The following is a 21,939-nucleotide window of genomic DNA, read 5'->3' as shown; positions in this document are numbered from 1 at the left end:
TTTTGGACTTAGTCTCAAAAAGTAAAGGATTGCTTTTCGTTTCGGAGCATAACTCAAGAACCATTCAATATTTTTCAACAAAACTTGGTAGATATATCAAACAGATCGAAAGTTGTGCCTTTTGCTATTTACAGATTTTTGGCATTTTTATTTTTCCGGTTTCCATGGAAACAATTAGGACTAGTCCCAAAAGTGAGGTAAATTGGGCTTAGTTTTCGAACATAACTCAAGAATCAACAAAACTTGGTAGATATATCAAACTAGATCCGAAAGTTGTGCCTTTTGCTATTTACAGATTTTTGGCGTTTTATTTTCCGGTTTCCATGGAAACAATTGGGACTTAGTCCCAAAAGTGAGGGTGCCGTTTCCGGAGCATAACTCAGAACCGTTTAATATTTTTCAACAAAACTTGGTAGATGTATGAAACAGAACCTTAAGTGGTGCCTTTTGCTATTTGCAGATTTTTGGCATTTTATTTTTCTTGGTTTCCATGGAAACATTTTGGACTTAGTCTCAAAGTAAGGAGTTGCTTTCCGTTTCGGAGCACAACTCAAAAACCGTATAATATTTTTCAACAAAACTTGGTAGATATATCAAACAGATCCCTAAAGTTGTGCCTTTTGCTATTTGCAGATTTTTGGCATTTTATTTTTTCCGGTTTCCATGGAAGCGATTCGGACTTAAATCCCAAAAGTGTAGGGTGGGCGTTTCGGGCAAGCTCAAGAACCGTTTAATATTTTCAACAAAACTTGGTAGATGTATGAAACAGAACCTTAAGTGGTGCCTTTTGCTATTTGCATAAGATTTTGGCATTTTATTTTTCTTGGTTTCCATGGAAACATTTTGGACTTAGTCTCAAAAAGTAAGGATTGCTTTCGTTTCGAACACAACTCAAAAACCGTATAATATTTTTCAACAAAACTTGGTAGATATATCAAACAGATCCTAAAGTTGTGCCTTTTGCTATTTGCAGATTTTTGGCATTTTATTTTTTCGGTTTCCATGGAAGCGATTCCGGACTTAATCCCAAAAGTGAGGGGTGGGCTTCGTTTCGGAGCACAACTCAAAAACCTCTCTATATATTTCAGCAAAACTTGGCAGATATGTGAGAGGCAGATCTTGAAGTGGTGCCTTTTGCTATTTGCAGATATTTGTGATTTATTATTTTCTCGGTTTCCATGGAAATGATTAGGACTTAGTCTCAAAAGGAAGGGATGGGTTTTAGGTTTCGAGGAACACAACTGGAAAACTTCTTAATATCTTTCAAGCAAAACTTGGCAGATATGCCTTTGCTATTTCAGGCAGATGTCCAAAAGGAAAGTGTTTCGAACACAACTGGCCTTAATATCTTTCAGCAAAACTTGGCAGATATATGTTGCAGATGCCAAAAAGTGGTGCCTTTGCTATTGCAGATATTTGATTTATTATTTTCTCAGTTTCCATGAAAACAATTTGGACTTAGTCTCAAAAGGGAGGGTAGGTTTTGTTTCGAACACAAGCCGAAAACTTCTTAATATCTTTCAGCAAAACTTGGCAGATATGTGAGGCAGATCCCAAAGTGGTGCCTTTTGCTATTTGCAGATTTTTGTCATTTATTTTTTTTCAAGGTTTCCATGGAAACGATTTGCACTTAGTCTAAAATCAAGCTGGACTTTAAGTAACTGTCAGATGATTTGTTCTTTCAAAGATATGGGGGCCGGGGGGATATGTCATCTTCTGATGACTCTTGTTGATGTTTCTCCTCCTCCCTTCTCTCTCCCTCTCCCGCTTTCCCTCTCCCTCTCTCCCTCTCTCCCTCTCCCTCCCTCCCCCAGATACAACATATTGCATTTGACTACTTTCTGAAAAGCATTGTGCATTCTCTGGTGACTTTTGATTATTAAGAATTTTTTTTTTTTTTAAATAAACCTTGTAGTTTTCATAGTGATAGTTGGACATGAAAAGGAATGTAGGGCTTATTCTGAAATAAAACTCCAAGACTATTGAATATTTCTTGATGAAGCATGTCATATAAAACAGCCTACTGGTCAACAGGTACCTTTTGATTGTTTGGGATAGTGATAAATACTGCACAGCATTATTGTATTCTTCACTGAACTGAAGGTATTCAGGGTCTGTGAACCAAAAGTGGGCTATAAGTAGCCAAACTTGATTTTTGAATTGTGCCAGGCAGAAGGGATATTTTCTGATGTTTTAGTTTTCGCTATGGCATAATTTCTCATTGTTAAACCAGTTTCTGCACAGGAAAGGTAAAGCTTTCAGATAACAACCTTTGGGTAATGCTACTGTAATGAAGTATCTCTTATTAATGACAGTAATTTATGTCATTGCAATGAAATGCATGTTGCAGAGACCCTTTCATCATCTTTGCTGGTGGCATGCCCCGTGCCAGTTATGGAGACCGCCATACTCTCAGTGTCATGCAAGGAGAAAACCATGTTGTGTTCGATTTCACCTCAAGAGTTGTGGATTTTATTGTTATGTCTCGTGCAGACCAATGTGATGCCACAGATGACAGAACAGGTAAGCATTGGGACTTTGCCTTTTCTAAATGAGAATGAACATTGATACATTGACCTCCTTGAAAAGCCAGTCTGTTTTGATGTTGATATTTAATTGTGTACAGTATTTTATTATTCGCCCATTCAAGATATCACTGTTTAATAAATCTCCAATGTTATTACACATTGATACATATGTCATCGGTGCCATGATTCGTAAAAAGTCATTTCACAAAAGACCCATCCAGTTCTGGCGAATAAGCCCCACCCTCTAGCTCTCGTCTTCATTTTTGACATTAGTGAGGAACCACTGGATGATGACAGTGGCATCACTGCCATACAAATTTAATTGCTCAAGTGATGCATTTTGCTTGTGGTACTTAATAACCTGTCATTTGTGACAATGTTAAAGAGGAAAGTTATACATATCTTGATTCCACTTATAGTTCAGTTGTTAGATTGGACATGGCTGAGGAAAATGAGTTACATGTCCAATGTAAAATCGAATCAGTGAGCTGATGAGAGTGTGAAGCATGTTTTTTTTGTTGTCAGGCAAGGCATGGATGTGTCAAATATATGGTTGGCAGACAATAGGCCCACTCAGACAAAAAGCCCTCGGACAAAAAAAAACCCTAGGCAAAATACCCCCATGACAAAAAAGGATAAAACACCCTTTGTGTTGATCTTGAGTTGACAGGTGATAACATGATGTTTTCTAAGCAATTCCACCCACTGCTGACAGTTGTTACAGGTAAGCAGCATATGTGAAAACCATATGCACCCAGGCCCCTCAGTGACGATGTTGTTATTTTAACAATGGAATGAAGCCTGCTAAATGTTGTTTCAGAGAATTGGCTTAAATTGGTCACTTGCTCCTATGTTTGATTTTATTGGACAGGGCAGTGAGCATGGTGTTTATTAGATGGTCTTTTAAATGTTGTTACAGAGACACTTTAAAATGTTAAAAATGTTAAAATTTATATTATATTATTTTTATCCCACCGGCATATAATGCGGTGGGATATAGTCGTCGCCTCCAGTCCGTCCGTCCGTAATCATTTTGTTTCCGGACCATAACTCAAAGACCGTTTGATATTTTTTAACCAAAATTGGTAGATATGTCAAAAATAACCTAAGGTGGTGCCTTTTGCTATTTACAGATAATTGTCATTTTTATTTTTCTCGGTTTCCATGGAAACGTTTTGGACTTAGTCTTAAAGAAGGGTGGGCTTCGTTTCCGGAGCATAACTCAAGAACCATTCAATATTTTTCAACAAAACTTGGTAGATATATCAAACAGATCCTAAAGTGGTGCCTTTTGCATTTCACAGATTTTTGGCATTTTTATTTTTCCCGGTTTCCATGGAAACGATTCGGACTTAGTCCCAAAAGTGAGGGGTGGGCTTTGTTTCCAGAGCATAACTCAAGAACCGTTCAATATTTTTCAACAAAACTTGGTAGATGTATGAAACAGAACCTTAAGTGGTGCCTTTTGCTGTTTGCCGATTTTTGGCATTTTTATTTTTCTTGGTTTCCATGGAAACATTTTGGACTTAGTCTCAAAAAGTAAGGATTGCTTTCGTTTCCGGAGCACAACTCAAAAACCGTATAATATTTTTCAACAAAACTTGATAGATATATCAAACAGATCCTAAAGTTGTGCCTTTTGCTATTTGCAGATTTTTGGCATTTTTATTTTTCCCGGTTTCCATGGAAACAATTCAGACTTAATCCCAAAAGTGAGGGGTGGGCTTCGTTTCCGGAGCACAACTCGAAAACTTCTTAATATCTTTCAGCAAAACTTGGCAGATATGTGAGGCAGATCCCAAAGTGGTGCCTTTTGCTATTAGCAGATTTTTGTCATTTATTTTTTTCATGATTTCCATGGAAACGATTTGCACTTAGTCTAAAATCAAGCTGGACTTTAAGTAAATGTCAGATGATTTGTTCTTTCAAAGATGTGGGGGCCGGGGGGATATGTCATCTTCTGATGACTCTTGTTTTAATAATATATTCTTGTGAGAATAAATTCATTTGCTTCAAAACGATTGGTTGGTATTCTATTACATCTTTTCATTGAGGGCCTTTTTATCCCACCGGCATATAATGCGGTGGGATATAGTCGTCGCCTCGTCCATCCGTCTGTCCGTCCGTAATCATTTTGTTTCCGGACCATAACTCAAAGACCGTTCGATATTTTTTAACCAAAATTGGTAGATATGTCAAACATAACCTAAGGTGGTGCCTTTTGCTATTTACAGATAATTGTCATTTTTATTTTTCTCGGTTTCCATGGAAACGTTTTGGACTTAGTCTTAAAGAAGGGTGGGCTTCGTTTCCGGAGCATAACTCAAGAACCGTTCAATATTTTTCAACAAAAGTTGGTAGATATATCAAACAGAACCATGAGTGGTGCCTTTTGGTATTTGCAGATTTTTGTCATTTTTATTTTTCCCGGTTTCCATGGAAACATTTTGGACTTAGTCTCAAAAAGTAAGGATTGCTTTCGTTTCCGGAGCATAACTCAAGAACCATTCAATATTTTTCAACAAAACTTGGTAGATATATCAAACAGATCCTAAAGTTGTGCCTTTTGCTATTTGCAGATTTTTGGCATTTTATTTTTCCGGTTTCCATGGAAGCGATTAGGACTTAGTCCCAAAAGTGAGGGGTGGAGCCGTTTCGGGCATAACTCAAGAACCGTTTAATATTTTTCAACAAGACTTGGTAGATATATCAAACAGAACCTTAAGTGGTGCCTTTTGCTATTTGCAGATTTTTGGTATTTTTATTTTTCTCGGTTTCCATGGAAACGATTCGGACTTAATCCCAAAAGTGAGGGGTGGGCTTCGTTTCCGGAGCATAACTCAAGAACCGTTCAATATTTTTCTACAAAACTTGGTAGATGTATGAAACAGAACCTTAAGTGGTGCCTTTTGCTATTTGCAGATTTTTGGCATTTTTATTTTTCCCAGTTTCCATGGAAACATTTTGGACTTACTCTCAAAAAGTAAGGATTGCTTTCGTTTCCGGAGCACAACTCAAAAACCGTATAATATTTTTCAACAAAACTTGGTAGATATATCAAACAGATCCTAAAGTTGTGCCTTTTGCTATTTGCAGATTTTTGGCATTTTATTTTTCCGGTTTCCATGGAAGCGATTCGGACTTAATCCCAAAAGTGAGGGGTAGGCTTCGTTTCCGGAGCACAACTCAAAAAACTCTCTATATCTTTCAGCAAAACTTGGCAGATATGTGAGGCAGATCCCAAAGTGGTGCCTTTTGCTATTTGCAGATATTTGTGATTTATTATTTTCTCGGTTTCCATGGAAATGATTCGGACTTAGTCTCAAAAAGGAAGGGATGGGTTTCGTTTCCGGAACACAACTGGAAAACTTCTGAATATCTTTCAGCAAAACTTGGCAGATATGTGAGGCAGATGCCAAAGTGGTGCCTTTTGCTATTTGCAGATATTTGTGATTTATTATTTTCTCAGTTTCCATGGAAACAATTTGGACTTAGTCTCAAAAGGGAGGGGTAGGTTTTGTTTCGAACTGCTCGAAAACTTCTTAATATCTTTCAGCAAAACTTGGCAGATATGTGAGGCAGATCCCAAAGTGGTGCCTTTTGCTATTTGCAGATTTTTGTCATTTATTTTTTTCATGATTTCCATGGAAACGATTTGCACTTAGTCTAAAATCAAGCTGGACTTTAAGTAACTGTCAGATGATTTGTTCTTTCAAAGATGTGGGGGCCGGGGGGATATGTCATCTTCTGATGACTCTTGTTTCCTACCCCTGAAGGTTTTGTCATTGGGGCATTTAGCCTAGGGGTGTTTTGTCTGGGGGCTTTTTGTCTGAGTGGGCCTATTATCCTACCACCCAAAAACATTCAGACAGGGGAAGGGTAACTGAATTTATTTATTTTTATCCCACCGGCATATAATGCAGATTTTTGTCATTTTTATTTTTCCCGGTTTCCATGGAAACGATTCGGACTTAGTCCCAAAAGTGAGGGGTGGGCTTCGTTTCCGGAGCATAACTCAAGAACCGTTCAATATTTTTCAACAAGACTTGGTAGATATATCAAACAGAACCTTAAGTGGTGCCTTTTGCTATTTGCCGATTTTTGGCATTTTATTTTTCCCAGTTTCCATGGAAACGTTTTGGATTTAGTCCCAAAAGTGAGGGTGGGAAGCGTTTCGGAGCATAACTCAAGAACCGTTCAATATTTTTCAACAAAACTTGGTAGATGTATCAAACAGAACCTTAAGTGGTGCCTTTTGCATTTCACAGATTTTTGTCATTTTTATTTTTCTTGGTTTCCATGGAAACATTTTGGACTTAGTCTCAAAAAGTAAGGATTGCTTTCGTTTCCAGAGCATAACTCAAAAACCGTATAATATTTTTCAACAAAACTTGATAGATATATCAAACAGATCCTAAAGTTGTGCCTTTTGCTATTTGCAGATTTTTGGCATTTTTATTTTTCCCGGTTTCCATGGAAACGATTCGGACTTAATCCCAAAAGGGAGGGGTGGGCTTCGTTTCCGGAGCACAACTCAAAAACCTCTCTATATCTTTCAGCAAAACTTGGCAGATATGTGAGGCAGATCCCAAAGTGGTGCCTTTTGCTATTTGCAGATTTTTGTCATTTATTTTTTTCATGATTTCCATGGAAACGATTTGCACTTAGTCTAAAATCAAGCTGGACTTTAAGTAACTGTCAGATGATTTGTTCTTTCTTGTTTTAATAAATATTCTTGTGAGGGCTTCAAAGCGATTGGTATTACATCTTTTCATTGAGGGATATGTCATCTTCTGATGACTCAGACAGGGAAGGGTTGTTAAAAATACCCATGATTTTATGGAAGCCATGAACACAAACAGGTGTGCAAGTTGCAGAGCATGTTATCTATAAATAGATTGACATATAAATAATTATATGTATCTTTCTGAGGATCAAGAACAAGGTTCCAATCACCTGCTAGTATGTAAAGATCATAAAGTTCTTTATTTTATGGGACATAACTTAAAAGAATTCAGGACCATCCATGTTTGGTCCATGAAGATTAGCCAGTGTTATTCTTCCACAAAATATTGATATATTAATAATCAGTAATTTCCATTGTTATCTCAAAATATTTTATTATCCCCCGCAACGTGTATTGCGGGGGGTATTAAAATGGACTCCGTCCATCGTCCGTCCTTCCTTCCATCGCGTCCTTCCTTCCTTCCTCTAGCCTAGTGGTTAAAGCGTTGGCTCGTCCACCGAAGACCGGGTTAAAATGGTACAATGTGTGAAGCCCATTTCTGGTGTCCCCGCATTGATGTTGCTGGAATATTGCTAAAAGCGGCGTAGAACTAACCTCAGTCAGTCCATGCACATTTGTCTTTTCCGGAAAAAACTGTTCTCTAAAACTGTTCACTATTTCTTCACCAAACTTGGCACATACATAGATCTGGTGGTGTACTGGTGCCTTTTGGTAGTTTTGGAATTCTGAATAAAATATTTTTGGCATTTCCATGGCAACAAGTTCGACTTAGAATGAAATTAGTGATAGTGCTCTTTTTCGGAGCAGAACTCTAAAACTGTTCACTATTTCTTCACCAAACTTGGCACATAGATAGATCTGGTGGTGTTCTGGTGCCTTTTGGTAGTTTTGGAATTTTGAATAAAATATTTTTGGCGTTTCCGTGGCAACAAGTTTTGACTTAGCCTGAAATTGGTGGTAGTACACTTTTCCGGAGCTGAACTCTAAAACCATTCACTATTTCTTCACCAAACTTGGCACATAGATTTGTCTGGTGGTGTACTGATGCCTTTTGGTAGTTTTGGAATTCTGAATAAAATATTTTTGGCATTTCCATGGCAACAAGTTTGACTTAGACTGAAATTGGTGATAGTGCTCCTTTCTGGAGCAGAACTTTAAAAACCTTTCAATACTCTCCTTCCACTTTTCTATATACACACCTAAATATCTGACATAATCATAACTCGTAGACATAATCATGAAGAGTATTTTGCCATTGCGGGGGATATTGATGACTTTGTCTTCTTGTGAAATTTATATTGAAAGTTACTATTATCCCTGCGCCATATAATGCCGGGGAATATAGTCAACACCTCCACTGGTAGGTAACTTTGTTGCAGTGAGAGTGGAGTCTTTGTGATTTTTGTGACAGGATATGTGTTATGATAAGATATAATGGTAATTATAGCTTTAGTTTATGGTATTAAAGACTATAAATTTCCTAATCAACACATTATATCATCATGCAACTTTATAATTTACTTAACCTTTAGCCTGCTGAATTAATTTGAGCATAAGTCGTTGTAAAGAGGGTGGGTGATTTCAAACAGTCAGTGTGTCATTAAATAATGTACAACTGAAACAATATTTGACACATTAATGCTAGATAGAAAAATTAACATTATTATCCAAAAATATCCTAATAATTTCAAAAATACAGAGGTTAATGACAAGGCAAACATAAATAATATAAATTTTTCTCTCCCAAATTGTCATTGGTAAAGACACTAAGGATCTATGAATGCATTAGCAAAGTGTAAATAACCAATTTTCTATTACTGTCTTTCAGTGATGTTTAAAATCAACAATTTTACATAATTATTTAATACAACGATACCATAAAATACATGGATAGATGTTTCGTAATATTTTGTGTATTTTGTTTCTATACAATATCTTGCTAAAAAATAAATCAAATACAGATGGGTGATGAGCTATTTTTGTTTTCAACAGTATCTCTTTGTTTTGTGAATTATTTTCAATCACAAATAACTAGTCTTACGGTTAATAATTTGCCGTGACAAAAAAGTCCCCTTTGAACCAGCAAAATAGAACACAGAGAAGTATAAAATATTCAATAATATATTGAACAAACAATGAGCAAGCTACAATGAATGGCAATACAGATTTTTAGAACAATGACATTGAGTCACAAATATAAAATATTAACTCTCCAGAGTCTTGACATTTTCAGTGAGAGCAGATATACTGATTGAAGGTTGCTTACAGTGACAGTAGATGAATAGGCAAGCACTGTCAGTCTTGAATGTTGAATTACTTTACGATTGCAGACAGATGTGTATAACTCCAGTGATACGATAAGTCATGTGTTGCACAATGCAACAACCAGCCTTTTATATAGCTCTTACACAGTTCTCAAGCATTCTAGCAAAGCTAGGAGCATCATTATTCGCTCAGAATGTTATCGAAATCTTGTGGAACACACGGCATGATGAAAGCGGTAAACAAACAAGATTGCCAAGGGAGACAACTCTGAAGTGCTATCAAAAAAGATGCCACAGAACACATATGATGCAAGATGTGAGCCAAAACCCACACTCAAAACTTTATACATTGTGACCCATAATAACTGTCACTTAATCCATGTGATATTACAAATTACAAAAAACACTCTCTCATAACACTAGTGTCATTTATGCTGTTGCGGTAACAGTATATTTATCATTTGATGAAAACAGAGACCATATACATGTAATAAATTATATGATCTCTGATGAAAGTCAACAGGCCTCATATTCTGTTAAAATTAAAGTAAAGAGAAATTATCTTACCTTAGTATCTTTTCCTGGGTTTCGGGAACAATCACATAATATGAAATTAGCCTACTGAACTTTCAAGGATTTTTGCTGTGTGCTGAAGTGTCTGATAGTGATATGCTCCTATTACTAGTGTTGGGAATCGAAAACCAAATCCACTATCGATTATCAGAGGACTTGTGGTGAACGATTATCGATTATAATCGAAAAATATACATTTTTAATGTAAGCACCAATTTTAAGGGTTTTCCCCCAGTTTTTGTCTAATTAATGCTTTTTATCCCACCGGCATATAATGCGGTGGGATATAGTCGTCCGTCTGTCCGTCCGTCCGTCCGTCCGTAATCATTTTGTTTCCGGACCATAACTCAAAGACCGTTCGATATTTTTTAACCAAAATTGGTAGATATGTCAAAAATAACCTAAGGTGGTGCCTTTTGCTATTTAAAGATAATTGTAATTTTTATTTTTCTCGGTTTCCATGGAATCGTTTTGGACTTAGTCTTAAAGAAGGGTGGGCTTCGTTTCCAGAGCATAACTCAAGAACCGTTCAATATTTTTCAACAAAACTTGGTAGATGTATGAAACAGAACCTTAAGTGGTGCCTTTTGCTATTTGCAGATTTTTGGCATTTTTATTTTTCCCAGTTTCCATGGAAACATTTTGGACTTAGTCTCAAAAAGTAAGGATTGCTTTCGTTTCCGGAGCACAACTCAAAAACCGTATAATATTTTTCAACAAAACTTGATAGATATATCAAACAGATCCTAAAGTTGTGCCTTTTGCTATTTGCAGATTTTTGGCATTTTTATTTTTCCGGTTTCCATGGAAACGATTCGGACTTAATCCTAAAAGTGAGGGTGGGCTTCATTTCGGGCACAACTCAAAAACCTCTCTATATCTTTCAGCAAAACTTGGCAGATATGTGAGGCAGATATTGAAGTGATGCCTTTTGCTATTTGCAGATATTTGTGATTTATTATTTTCTCGGTTTCCATGGAAATGATTCGAACTTAGTCTCAAAAGGAAGGGATGGGTTTTGTTTCCGGAGCACAACGCTAAAACTTCTTAATATCTTTCAGCAAAACTTGGCAGATATGTGAGGCAGATCCCAAAGTGGTGCCTTTTGCTATTTGCAGATTTTTGTCATTTATTTTTTTCATGATTTCCATGGAAACGATTTGCACTTAGTCTAAAATCAAGCTGGACTTTAAGTAACTGTCAGATGATTTGTTCTTTCAAAGATGTGGGGGCCGGGGGGATATGTCATCTTCTGATGACTCTTGTTTATAACTAATATGCAATGAAATGCATGCATGCAAGTAAGAACCTGGAATTGTAATTAAACAATAAAAGTGGTTAAAATTTTACAATGCGCATAGCTTTACACTGTTGAGCGCATGTTTGTTCATGAATATTCATCAAATTAAATGGTTAGTATACCTTATTCAAGGGTGTTCTACAAAAACAACCCAATTCTGATTAATTAAAAATATTTTTTTTACAATCGATAATCATTTTTAATCCTTTTTTCGATTGATTTTCGAATTTTTTTCCATCATCGGAACACCACTACCTATTACTACAGTATGTAAAATTGCCTCTGCCATCAAAAAACCAAAAATGTCAAGAACAGTCTTCTTTGAATTAAATAATGCCAAAACCTGAGCACTCTTTCGTTTAGGGTCTGTATTGTTGTTGCCACATATATACTGGACAAAAATAGTTAGGGATATATGTAAATTTTGAAATTATGAATAATGATCTATTAATTCATTGACACACTGATAAAATATCAATCATAAAAATACCAATATCCCTAACTTATTTTGTCCAGTATATATGCCAATAAAAAATCCAAATTTTAATCTCAATGAATTAGCTCCATACTGGACAACAAAATTCATTTATTGCAGGGCTCGATTTAGGGAAAGGAAGCCTATTTGCCCCTGTGCCACCTTATGTGATTACCTGGGTCCACCTCCTGCTCAATATAGGATTATCTATTACTTTTGGTTTTGATATTGCTGATTTACAGCATCATCACAACAAAATCATTCTGGGTCTGGTATGATAATTTTATATTACTTATATTTCATGACATGAACAAAAATGGTCACTCTTTCAATCACTGGCAGTGTAATCCTTGCTCCAAGCCAGTGTGGGACATCAGTCTGTTTCCCTGATGAAGTATGTTTTTTAACAGCAAAATATGAACATGCACAGTGTGCAGGTAGTTATAAATATGAGGTTACATTTTGCAGTTTAGGTTGGACCAGTGCAAATTATAAATGCTAAATCGAGTCATGCACTGGGTCATTTGACCAGTAATTTTTTTATAAAAAAATGAACACTCGTCAAACAATGTGAAAAACAGGTAGGTAGAATTAAAACTTTGAAAGCTCTGCTTTTTGAGGCAACAATTATTTCAATTTTGCTCCTCCTTGGAGAACAAATGATGTGCTGTTGAGCTGTTTTAATGTCTAAAATATATACCGATTTTGAGTGAAATGCACTCACACAGACTGTGACTATTTTTATTTCTTTCCCTCCCCGTATAGTCGACGCCTCGTCAGTCTGTCTGTCCGTCCGTCCGTAATCATTTTGTTTCCAGAGCATAACTCAAAACCGTTCCATATCTTTCAACAAAAATTGGTAGATATATCAAACAGAACCCTCAAAAGTCGTTTAATATCTTTCAACAGAACTTGGCAGATTTATGAGTCAGATCTTGAAGTGGTGCCTTTTGCTATTTACATGTTTTTGGCATTTTTGTTTTCCCGGTTTCCATGGAAACGATTTGGACTTAGTCTTAAAAAAATTAAATTGGACTTTAAATAACTGTCAGATGATTTTTCTTTCAAATATGTGGGGGCCAGGGGGATATGTCATCTTCTGATGACTCTTGTTCTGCTCAGTTTTTGTTCAGGTTTCAACATGTTCCCAAGAAATGTTCTCTAAATGATGAATGGTGCTCAGAATTCTGGTCTTAAACTTTTGAAAATATCTTGTATTGTTGTCAGAACTAATTTGCATTTTGTCTTTTTATCTATAGAGTATGATGAGCCACATGCCCTGGTTGCTTTGGTAGAAGAGGAGCTTGTAGTTATTGACCTTGATACCTGTGATTGGCCCACTATCCAACTTCCATATCTGGGAAGTATCCACTCGTCGGCTATCACTTGCTCACACCATGTCAGCAATGTTTCAAATCAACTGTGGCAGAAGATCATTGATGCAGGACATGCACAGAACAAACAGTACTCCCAGAGAGTAAGTAGTTTTTTCAATGAAGTAAGAATTTTATTTGATTTCAAAATATTTCAGCAAACATCAAGATATCACTGCAAATGTTTTGATCCAGTCTTGTCATTGTAGTCCAGTTGAGCTTCATCTACCATCATGTAAACATTTCTTTTACTAATGAACTAACTTCACTTTCTTTTTTAAACATGGGAAACGTGAACATCTCAGAAATATCATATTGTATGTTGTCTCATTTTTCACAGCGGGCTAGTTTATGACACATTGACTTTTCATGTAAAGGGTCAAGGTTAGTGTTGTAACAAACACGGGGGTTGGTTGATCATTTTAATCCTATCAGTAGATACTATTGTTAATTGTAATATTGCAGATCGATGGGAAAAAAAGGAAACTTTTTAAAATATCTTTCTTACTGCTGTCATTTTGTCATTTAACATATAACTGGTATGAATTTTGTGATGGAGCACCGACTTGTATGTTGTCCATTTTTGCCTTCTTTTGTGTTTTTTACTTACCTATATATACACTGGTACCTGACACTCTTGCTCCATCTCGCCATTGTTTTAGTACCTATATATACACTACAGGGTTCACCACCTGACCTGCCTCTTGCTCCATCTCGCCATTGTTTTATGATCCCACTCCTCCGCCCAGGTAAACTCCTCCTCCTTCAGTCATAGGTATTGCTCAGGTAAACATACCTACGCAGCTACAGCTGGCTTGCTCCAGCTGCCATACATACAGGTTAAACATACCTCTGGCGCTGGCCCTCCACCAGCTGCCATACAGGTAAACATACCTACAGGTAAACATGCTGGCCCTCCACCAGCTGCCATACAGGTAAACATACCTGCGCTGGCCCTCCACCAGCTGCCATACAGGTAAAAATATACCTGCGCTGGCTCTCTACCAGCTGCCATACAGGTAAAAAACATACCTGCCATACAGCTGGCTCACTACCAGCTGCCATACAGGTAAAATATACCTACACGCTGGCTCGCTACCAGCTGCCATACAGGTCAACATACCTATGCACTGGATATTCTCCAGCTGCCATTACAAGTAAACATACCTACACGCTGGATCTCCACCAGCTGCCATAACTCTACATATTGTTGCCTGTCTCATTACACTTCACAGCAAAAAGAAATGATTCTGTATAATGCTACAACAAATGAATAAAAACAAAATGCAAATATTAATATTAAAACAGACTAAAGTTATAGCAACAATGTCAGGCTATTACCTTGTTTGAGGAATGTATCCATCAATATATCCACATAAAGGAACAATATGCCATTCATCTGCAGCTGACAAAGAATCCTGCTCCATGTCATGTGTCTTTTAATAGTCTAATTTGCGAAAAAGTTATTATATCGTTTCAGGTATTTCACATTAGTGTATAGTCTCATTGGTCACACAAGATAGCACACCTGGCAACTAATTGCATGATGTCCACCATTCTTTAACAAAGTAATTTAGTTGGCCAATAATAAACTATCAAGCAATGTTTTGGCGGTTATTCCTTGGAAGGAAGGACGTTGTTTTTACACGGGCACTTTACGACAAGGTGCATTCAGCATAGATTAGTAAATCTACATACATAAACACTACCTTTTGAAAAATCCACTGTGCAAGATAAAAGCAATTAATCAGCATGTTATCGGTTAATCCTTTGATCGATGTTTGTTTTTGTAACTCAGCTGATAATTCCTCTTGCTGCACTTCCATGCGCATATTACATAACATGTAATACATTTGCCACATCAAACTTAATTCATAATGTTGAGTATTTACTCCAGACACAAGAAATGCCAAATGGGAACCTTTGTCGGTAATCAGGGTGGTGTTACCACTAATAATACCTTTTATAGATTCTTTAACTGACCATCAAATGAATGATGACAAATAACATGTGTATGTTTACCACCAAACGAGGGTTACAGCAAGGGAGTACGGTAGTACTCACTGTATTGCATGCAATTTTGATTGCCTGAAAAAAACTTATGGGCCGACACTGTTTTGAGGATACAAACGGAACTTCATTGTTGCATAAGAAATACATATAAGCATTTGCTGTGTATTTTAGTTAAAAACTGTATATACCTATGTACCTAAGTAAATTTTCAGATATTTCTAGCAATGGCAAAGTGGAGTTGTTTGGTTTACGGATTCAAATACATCAAATGTGTGTTTTTAATATCATAGCATAGGTAATAAACATCATATTATCACAGGACATGATTGAATATCGAGGTAAAAAACCCAGAAATAGGATCAAATTGGATCAGTCACTATACCATCCAGGCATTAGAAAATCTGAAAACGTTTACACTGCTGGGATAATTTATTACAATCAGACAAGAACTACTGGGGATATTTTCAAATAATGTCCCAACTTCCTAATGTCCCGCTGTTTAGGTGAAGAAAATCTGCCAAGGTGGACAGTAGCCCAGTCCCCGTGTCCGTCACGGTCGAGGGAGCAGGTAGTGACCAGCCTGCAGCTTGGCTTCGTAATTAGACTGTTGGCTAGAAGCATTAATCACTCTGGATCAGTGCTCCTTTAATGTTGTATGAAATATAGTTTCATTTGTATTGTATTATTTATGAAAAGATTTGTTTCAGTTATTTCCAGTGGTCTGCCTTAGTTTTGATAGTAATGCTATACCTTTTAATAGGATTCAAGTATCAAGTCCACATTTCCAGATTCACTATAAACTAGTAATTTACTCTTTTAAGTAAATGTCCTGCTTCTACTTCTGGCTCTGACAGCAGTTTCTGCCCTGTCTGTCACAGGCAAAGATCACACTTTACATCCAGTAGCCAATCAGAAGATGAATGGAAATCCTTGCTGTTTCCATGGTTTCATCCCAACCTTTAACTTAGCATATACAACTTGTTCTCTAATATGTTTTATTTTATTTCCTGACCGCCTCCGTGGTGTAGTGGTTAGAGCGTCCGCCCGGAGAGCGGAAGTTTGTGGGTTCGATCCCCGACCGCGTCAAACCAAAAGACGTTAAAATATGGTACTTGTTGGTCCCTGCTTGGCGCTCAGCATTAATGGGTACAACAAGGACTGGTCGGCTCGGAGTCAGTATAATGTGTCTGAGTGGGGTATTCATGCTTCACTGCGGCATGGTATCTCAGTGGGCTAGCACTATAAAACCAGCTTAAGTCTGGGCTAGTACAAGCAGCCGCACACATACATACACGCATGCACGTCGTCATATGAGCGAAATATTCTCAAGCACGACGTAAAAACCCAATTTCACCTCATTTCACCTTATTTTATTTCCTATTTTGTTTTGTAGGAATGGCCTATCAAAGGAGGTAAAAGTCTCTCTAAAGACCCAGCCACAAAGGACATGCTTCTTACAGGGTAAACATCCAGTTGGCATAGAATATCATACTAGAAAAAAAGTAACAGCTTCTTATGCAGTTATGCAAATTGCATGTTATTGAAGATGACTGCACAATATTTGGTTGTTATTTTTGTCAATGTTGAAAACTGATTGACCTAACCCATGCCTGGTAACAGGACACACTAAAGTACTGTTGGAAACAGAAAAAAAACTGTTTTTAGGCTGTTACTCTGTATCCCTGCAAATAGCATATCTCGAAATAACCCACATCGGCCTAACTGGGCGTTCGGTGGGATACGTAATAAGATATCCAGAAAAGCATGTTTGCTCGTAAAATCTGACGGAACTTAGACAAAATACGAACAGCTGCTGAAAACAATAGATCAGCCTATAGATGGCAATTAGGTCGCTCAGCCAGGTATGATGACGGACCATTGACTTGCCTGGCATGAAATGCATGTGCTGCCTACAGGCACAAGTGTCTTTCTTTCATTAGGTTTATGTTGAGATATGTAAAAGAGTATGATACCATTAGGACAGCTAAAATCAGCCATCTTATATGTCTTAAAATTCCACCCGAAGATCGACAGGACTGGATACTATTTGTAAATTGTTATGACATGCTGTTTACTTCCCCAATTTAATTCCCCTTAAGGATTTTCTTATCTCAGCTGATATCTCTATCCCCCAGCCCAAACCCAACCACCTTCTGCAACAACCCACCCTGGTTTTGCTTTTGAGATGACCCCTCCTACCTGTTTTTAGTGAAACATCCTTAATAGTTTCAGTATTAAAATTATTATTTTTACGTCGACTATCGTTTATAATGAAGCTAAGTCAAATTTCAAAAAGGGCATTTAGTAAGTGGCCTTTGTAATACAATATCATTGCACATTAGTTTGCATAGAGCCATTGTATGTTCCAAATAAGTTGCTTTGGACTTAGAAAAAAAACCTGCATTGCTCATTTCTGCATTAATCTCTCCTCAGTAACGTTTCCTATCTCCCTACCACTGAGACTAGTTAGGGCGAACTTAGTTTAACAGATATTTCACACTTTCACATATTAACTACATAAATTGTACATGTGAAACAACAGGTTTTTTATCCCCCTGCATGTAATGCGGGGGGATATAGTCGACGCCTCATCCGTCTGTCAGTCCGTCCATAATCATTTTGTTTCCAGTGCATAACTTAAAAGCCAACCAACAAAAATTGGTAGATATATCAAACAGAACCTAAGGTGGTGCCTTTTGCTATTTACAGATTTTTGTCATTTTTATTTTTCTCGGTTTCCATGGAAACGTTTTGGACTTAAAGGGGGGTGGGCTTCGTTTCCGGAGCATAACTAAAAAAACGTTCAATATTTCTCAACAAAACTTGGTATATATATCAAACAGATCCTTAAGTGGTGCTATTTGCAGATTTTTGGCATTTTTTCTTTTTCTTTTTTTTTTTGGTTTCCAAGGAAACGATTCGGGCTTAGTCCCAAAAGGGAGGGGGTGGGCTTCGTTTCCAGAGCACAACTGGAAAACTTCTCAATATCTTTCAGCAAAACTTGGCAGATATGTGAGGCAGATGCCAAAGTGGTGCCTATTGCTTTTTGGCAGAATTTTGGCATATTTATTTTTCCTGGTTTTCATGGAAACGAATCGGACTTAGTCCCATAAGTGAGGGGTGGACTTCGTTTCAGGAGCATAACTCAAGAACCGTTCAATATTTTTCAACAAAACTTGGTATATATATATATATCAAACAGAACCTCAAGTGGTGCCTTTTGCTATTTACAGATTTTGGCATTTTTATTTTTCCGGGTTTCCATGGAAACGATTAGGACTTACTCCCAAAAGGGAGGGGTGGGCTTCATTTCCGGTGCACAACTCGAAACGTGTTCAGTATCTTTTAACAGAACTTGGCAGATATGTTAGCCAAATTTTGAAATGGTGCCTTTTGCTATTTACAGATTTTTGGCATTTATATTTCTCATGATTTCCATGGAAATGATTTTTAAAACTAACTGTCAGATGATTTGTTCTTTCAAATATGTGGGGGCCGGGGGGATATGTCATCTTCTGATGACACTTGTTTTCTATTTCTGACAGTACTTTAGTAACATGCCCTAAAGAGCGATAGTGTAACAACTTATTGAACTATGTCAATCTTGGGTGTGACTACCATAAACGTTAATGCAGGCCAGGAAGCACTGTCCATTGACGACAATAGATCATTGGATACAGCCTGAAAGATTTTGTTCAACTGAGCTTTGGTTTTGGAACCTCTCATAGGAATGGTTCCATCTCTTTTGACACGTGCAGTGTCACAAAATCTGTTAAAATGCATGCAATATGTGGGCAGACATATTCCTGCTTATGTGACAATTTGTCATTGCATTTGCTCTAAAAGGACTGGATCTCCTTGTAGCATGTGCCCTTTTTATCCCCCGCAACGCGTTTTGCAGGGGGTATTAAAATGGACTCCGTCCGTCCGTGCACATTTGTCTTTTCCAGAGCAGAACTCTAAAACCATTCAATATTTCTTCACCAAACTTGGCACATACATGGATCTGGTGGTGTCCTGGTGCCTTTTGGTAGTTTTGGAATTCTGAATTAAATATTTTTGGGGTTTCCATGGCAACAAGTTCGACTTAGACTGAAATTGGTGGTAGTGCTCTTTTCCGGAGCTGAACTCTAAAACCGTTCAATATGTCTTCACCAAACTTGGCACATAGATAGATCTGGTGGTGTTGTGGTGCCTTTTGGTAGTTTTGGAATTCTGAATAAAATATTTTTGGCATTTCCATGGCAACAAGTTTGACTTAGCCTGAAATTGGTGATAGTGCTCCTTTCTGGAGCAGAACTTTTAAACCCTTTCAATACTCTCCTTCCACTTTTCTATGTACACACCTAAATATTTGACATAATCATAACTCGTAGACATAATCATGAAGAGTATTTTGCCATTGCGGGGGATATTGATGACTTTGTCTTCTTGTAATTGCTAGCTGTGTCTCAGAAGAAAATAGTTCCTCAAAAGGAGACGTAGCATGAGCACATGTATGCTGAAATTACTCTTCAGTAACATCTTTTGAAGTTTGGTTACAGCAAATTCATTCATGAGGTGAGGAAAGAGAAGATATACATTCATGAAATGAGGAGAGCGTTCAGTAGTATCTCAGTAATGTGGTTGCAGCTTCATAATACATTTATTTATATCAAGGATAGGCTGATGAGGTGAATGTTAAAATCATTAATTACTCTGTGGCATTTCCTTGTGTTGGTCATCATTAACAATCTGGCAGATGATTGAAAGGTGATTACACAGATGTCAGATACAGAGGTTAATTCACATGTTGCTTTTGACTGTCTAGACATGGATTAATTGATAGTTTGGATGTGTATTTTCTTTTTGTTCATTGCAATGGGTCATAGCAAGGATATTTGTGGACAGGCATGCAGTCAAGCTTTTAATTTTACAAACTTACACTTTAGTGCCGGGATCATGATTAAAGGGTCTCAATCATCAGAAACAATCACTTCTGTATTTGTGCAAGGGAATTAAAAGTTTGTTCTCTTGTTGGTGAACATTGACAATCCTTTCATCCATTGGAAAAGCTGTTTATTGTGTAAACTTTACATTTGACGTGGGATGATACCTGGAATTCATTATATTTGAAAAAACAACCTAGTTTGAAAAGATATCCTTCATGAACACAACACACATGCAAAAGGGATTGAGATAATCTCATTACAGTCAGATGATGGTTTTAAAATCAGATCTTAACTTTGACTGTTGGGCTGTATTCAGTCTTGACCAATATTCAATAATATGATGTAAACTATACTTTGTTGGTGCGTGTTTTTCACATGTTTGTTTTCATCTAACAATGCTGAGGATTTTCCATTTAGAAATGTACGAGTCTTTAAGGAAATGTATAATCTTTTATTCAGACATGAAGATGGAACAGTGAGATTTTGGGATGCATCATCTGTCACACTCCGATTACTGTACAGACTTGGCACAGTCAGTCTTTTTGCTGAATCACACATGCCAGAAAATAACTCAAATGGTGCTGATGAAGAGGAGTGGCCTCCCTTCCGGAAGGTTAGTGCTTTAGCTCTCCTTGACCTGTCAAAATTGTTAGTCCATCCATCGGTAGAGCTTACTTTGTTTTTGTAAACTATATGGTACACAACATATGGTAGTTAACTATTGTGCTCTTATGACAAATATGTGTCAAGCTTGGGCTGTCTTGACTCTGTGACAGCGATTTATCTTAATCAAAGTCATTAACTCATAGTTTCATTCAGATATAGTGGTCAGCCAGGTTTGATGTGAAGACTTTTTAACAATGCAGCCCCATGTGAATCACTTGGCTGCTGTATTAAAAATAAATAAATGTCCTCTACTCACTTTCTTCAAAATGTTTTGAAACTAAGAATTTGTAATGTTGTGGGATTCAGGTGATATGTTTTCTTGGTGAAAAAATGAATTTGCTATCGTTTGATCAGTGATCTTTGATCCTCTTAAAATGCATATTTGGGTTTTCTTCTTCCGATATATATTTATCCCACCGGCATGGATATATGCGTGGGATATTTATCCCACCGGCATGTCCATAATTATTTTGTTTTCGATCATAACTCAAAGACCGCTTTGATATATTTTTCAAAAAATTGGTAGATATATCAAACAGAACCTTAAGTGGTGCCTTTTGCTATTTGCAGATTTTTGGCATTTTTATTTTTCCCGGTTTCCATGGAAACGATTCAGACTTAGTCCCAAAAGTGACTCGAGCATAACTCAAGAACCGTTCAATATTTTTCAACAAAACTTGGTAGATATATCAAACAGAACCTTAAGTGGTGCCTTTTGCTATTTGCAGATTTTGGGCATTTTATTTTCCGGTTTCCATGGAAGCGATAGTGGTGCCTTTTGCTATTTGCAGATTTTTGGCATTTTATTTTTCCCGGTTTCCATGGAAACGATTCAGACTTAGTCCCAAAAGTGAGGGGTGGGCTTCGTTTCCGGAGCATAACTCAAGAACCGTTCAATATTTTTCAACAAAACTTGGTAGATATATCAAACAGAACCTTAAGTGGTGCCTTTTGCTATTTGCAGATTTTGGGCATTTTTATTTTTCCCGGTTTCCATGGAAACGATTCAGACTTAGTCCCAAAAGTGAGGGGTGGGCTTCGTTTCCGGAGCACAACTCGAAAACGTCTT

The 21,939-nt window shown here is 37.1% G+C and overlaps 1 protein-coding gene across 1 annotated transcript in view; it reads left to right on the top strand.

Moving 5' to 3' along the window:
• The window catches only part of LOC124276730 (lethal(2) giant larvae protein homolog 1-like), a 154,143-nt gene that overhangs the window by 44,183 nt on the left and 88,021 nt on the right, over nucleotides 1–21,939 (top strand). Inside the window, 4 exon segments of the mRNA XM_046712371.1 lie at nucleotides 2,351–2,523; nucleotides 13,147–13,364; nucleotides 16,667–16,734; nucleotides 20,664–20,817. Coding sequence (XP_046568327.1) covers nucleotides 2,351–2,523; nucleotides 13,147–13,364; nucleotides 16,667–16,734; nucleotides 20,664–20,817 — 613 coding nt within the window.

The sequence above is a fragment of the Haliotis rubra genome, unplaced genomic scaffold, assembly GCF_003918875.1.
Source record: "Haliotis rubra isolate DU_JTF1 unplaced genomic scaffold, ASM391887v1 Scf212, whole genome shotgun sequence".
Classification (NCBI taxonomy): Eukaryota; Metazoa; Mollusca; class Gastropoda; order Lepetellida; family Haliotidae; genus Haliotis; species Haliotis rubra.
The sequence above is the reverse complement of the archived record's forward strand: the minus strand, read 5'-3'. Positions and strand labels throughout refer to the sequence as shown.